General features: G+C 34.8%; 1 protein-coding gene across 1 annotated transcript in view; it reads left to right on the top strand.

The window, feature by feature from the left end:
- The first annotated feature begins 813 nt into the window (after nt 1-813).
- LOC107556370 (src-like-adapter) overlaps nt 814-3,364 on the top strand; it is a 6,056-nt gene continuing 3,505 nt past the window's right edge. The window contains exons 1-4 of the mRNA XM_016239465.1: nt 814-985; nt 1,687-1,786; nt 1,892-1,985; nt 2,172-2,258. Of these exons, the coding sequence (XP_016094951.1) occupies nt 1,720-1,786; nt 1,892-1,985; nt 2,172-2,258 (248 nt within the window). The 5' untranslated portion in view covers nt 814-985; nt 1,687-1,719. The remainder of the gene's footprint in view (nt 986-1,686; nt 1,787-1,891; nt 1,986-2,171; nt 2,259-3,364) is intronic.

The following is a 3,364-nucleotide window of genomic DNA, read 5'->3' as shown; positions in this document are numbered from 1 at the left end:
ACACTCATGCATGAACAGACACATTTCCTTTTTTCCAGTTGATGTCTGAAAATGAACAAAAATCTCATTTGGAGGATAAATGCTAAATTCGCAGTTTGCATCAGCTGTAAAACTATTATAGGTCTCCACAGGCATAATGTTTGGCCCCCACTAGCACATTATGATGGTTATGTTATTTTTCACATGTATAAGTACACTCATGCATGAACAGACACATTTCATTTTTTCCAGTTGATGTCTGAAAATGAACAAAAATCTCATTTGGAGGATAAATGCTAAATTATCAGTTGTGTAGCCACCTTTTATAGTAAATCATATAGGTGGATCTGCAGTGTCATATAAAAACTTAAATAAAGATAATAAAAACACTAAGGCTAATGCCAAAAGCTAATGTTTAGCACTACATTTTGTATCATTAAAGCCATTTGAATGTCTGGTTATAGGCATTATGCTTCTGAGATAGAAACTCACACATGTAGACACACTCACACCCAGACATTCACCCACTAATGCCATATACAGGAAGTTGCACAACACCCATTTGAACACTATGATACTGAGAGCACTAAAATCTCGTATTTAAAACGTAAACCTCAGCGTAAACATTGCAAACTGTACTTATTTGCATAAAAAAAATAATTTGCTGTACTGTATTTTTATTTGTATTAAGAATTTATAATCATTTCTGTTGTTGCACATTGAGGGGATGAAGGAAAACAAGGTTAGGGAACTCTTCGTCATTTTACCAGAGGAAGTATGTGGCTATGTCCTGTTTTCAGTAGACCATCGCTCAGTTTAGATAAGTCTGCAGAGCAGTGCAGGCCACTCACAACACAACTGCTCATACTGCTGGCCTTCGGTCTGAGACCAGGGCACTATTTCTTTACTCTGAACCACCTGCTTCAACTTTATTCGGAGGAGCCAGCCAGAACTGAACCTTTGCCCTCTGAAGGAAACATGGATATTTAGCTGCTTAAAGTGAGAGGTAAGAAAACTCATTTATGTGCCTAGCATATTTCTGTTGGTGTGGAGAGGGAAATAATAATAGAAGTTTGACATTTATATGGTGTTTCACTGGGGGGAAAAAAGTGTAAAGTGTTGGGATGCTGTTTGCGTGTTATCTATTGAGATTTAGTTACTTCCAATAACCTCCCACTGTCCATGGTTTGATTTATCATGCTTACAAAATATTAAATAAAAAATTTATGAGCAATTAAAACTGTGCAAATACCTCTTCTATGCATTTATGTCAAAATTTAGATATCATGGTGAGATTGGTTAAAGGCCTGTGATGCAAAATGACATTTTAGGTGATGAAACCAAAATAAACAGCAATTTATGACTCATTTTTCCATGTGTTTTTAATGACTAAAAATAGCATGAATAAACAAACAAACAAATCACCATAAAAAGAAAAAAAATCGTTCAATCGTGCGTAAACTCAACTCTTTGTTGTACTGTAGAAATGCGAGTTAAATGTGAACATTGTCAGGAAGGAGTTTAGTGAGAAATAGTGGTAGACTTGGGCTCTCCAGCAGCTTCCCTGTTCTATTTTTTGGTAGAGATAACACATTAGCTGAGAGGAAGTTGCAAAATTAAAACAGCTGTTGCATTAGCTATTGGGCTATCAGATGCAAAACTCATGCTCTCCCTTGCATGAACTGAAATGTGCATTTAAAATTCCAGCATCTGTAGAGCTGCGGCCTCTAAACGGCTATCATGGGGAATGTGATGAGGCAGGAAAAGACAAACCCAGAGCCAAACAACTTTGATACCATGTTTAAAGGTAAGCTATGGTTCCTCAACTGCTGTACGGGAAATCTGTTGCCTAAATATGTATTAATGTGGGTCTTTGACATTACTTATATAGTTTGTTAATCTACATTTACAGACTGTGACAGTCTTGTGGTGCTCTCTGATTACCCATGTCGAGACATTAGTGAACCGATCTTTAAGATCGGGGACAAACTCAAAGGTCTCTCTGAGTAAGTGTTCTTTCAGTGAAATACAATGTGTTTGATGCTATATAACAATAAATGCCTACTAATATATAATGCTTGTGAAATGCTTATTTGATTTTCATTTTCATTTATATTAATATACATATACTGTACATGTGTACACCTGCAACCTATTAAATGTCTTTTTATTTACTCGTCAATGCTTTACAGAGAGGGTTGCTGGTGGAAAGTCCGTTCTCTTCAAAAAGGAACTGAGAATTACATTCCAAGTAATTATGTGGCAAAGGTTTATCATAGGTAATTGTAGACTAATTATCTGCTTATTATCCTCATTGATGTATGTTGCGTGATGATCCCAGAAATATATTTCCAAATGCAGAATAACATCTGGACAAAACAGTACTGAATGATCAATGACACAAGAGACAATTTCCTGTATTCTCTTTCAGAATATTAAAGCCTTTGTTATTTACAATACCGTTCAAAAGTTTGGGGTCGGTAAGATTTGTGTTAGTTTGTTTTTCAAAAAAAGTCTCTTATGCATAGCAAGACTGCATTTATTTGGTAAAATTACAGTAAAACAGTAATGTGAATATTATTACAATTTAATATACCTTTTTATATAAAATAAATAAATTAAATGAAACGTCATTGTCACATGGTCCTTCAGAAATCATTCTAATATGGTCATTTGCTGCTCAGGAAATATTTTTTATTATTGCCATTGCTGAGCACAGTTGTGCTGCTTTTTGTGGAAAATATGATGCATTTTTAAAATGCTTTGATTAATAGAAAAGTTTAAAAAAGAGCATTTAATTACAGCATTTATCTGAAAAAGAAATCTTTTTGGTATACCATTAATGTCTTTACTGTCACTTTTGCTTAATGCGTCATGCTGAATACTAATAATTTATTTAAAATAAAACAAAACAAAACAAAATAAAATTCTTACTGACCCAAAACTTTATTACACACTATATGTAGACCACATCATGTGAAACACTTATCTTTGTATAAAAAATAAATAAATAAAACCATTAAACAAGTTACACCAGTAGGCTATACATTTATTTATGATGAACATTGCTATTTAAAGTCCGCGTGAACCGGAAGTTGCTGCCGACTTTATTTCAGTGTAGGACGTTATTTCAGACGTATTTCCAGCTGAAACGGAATATTGAATAGAGGGCATGATTTTATTTTTGAGCTCCTGCTCTCGCACTTACTTCCTGTCGCGTGCACGCGCTCTCAAGTGGCCAAGACCTCAAGTGGGGGTATTTGGACAAGGGGTGTCTCTCACTCATAGCAATCTAACGGTTAAAGGGGTGTGTTTAAAGGGGTCATATGATGCAATTTCAATTTTTCCTTTCTCTTTGGAGTGTTACAAGCTCTTGGTGCATAAA

Source organism: Sinocyclocheilus grahami, unplaced genomic scaffold (assembly GCF_001515645.1).
Source record: "Sinocyclocheilus grahami isolate Dianchi unplaced genomic scaffold, SAMN03320097.WGS_v1.1 scaffold566.1, whole genome shotgun sequence".
In the NCBI taxonomy this organism is placed as follows: Eukaryota; Metazoa; Chordata; class Actinopteri; order Cypriniformes; family Cyprinidae; genus Sinocyclocheilus; species Sinocyclocheilus grahami.
Note: the sequence above shows the minus strand (reverse complement) of the source record. Positions and strands in the feature narration are given on the sequence as shown.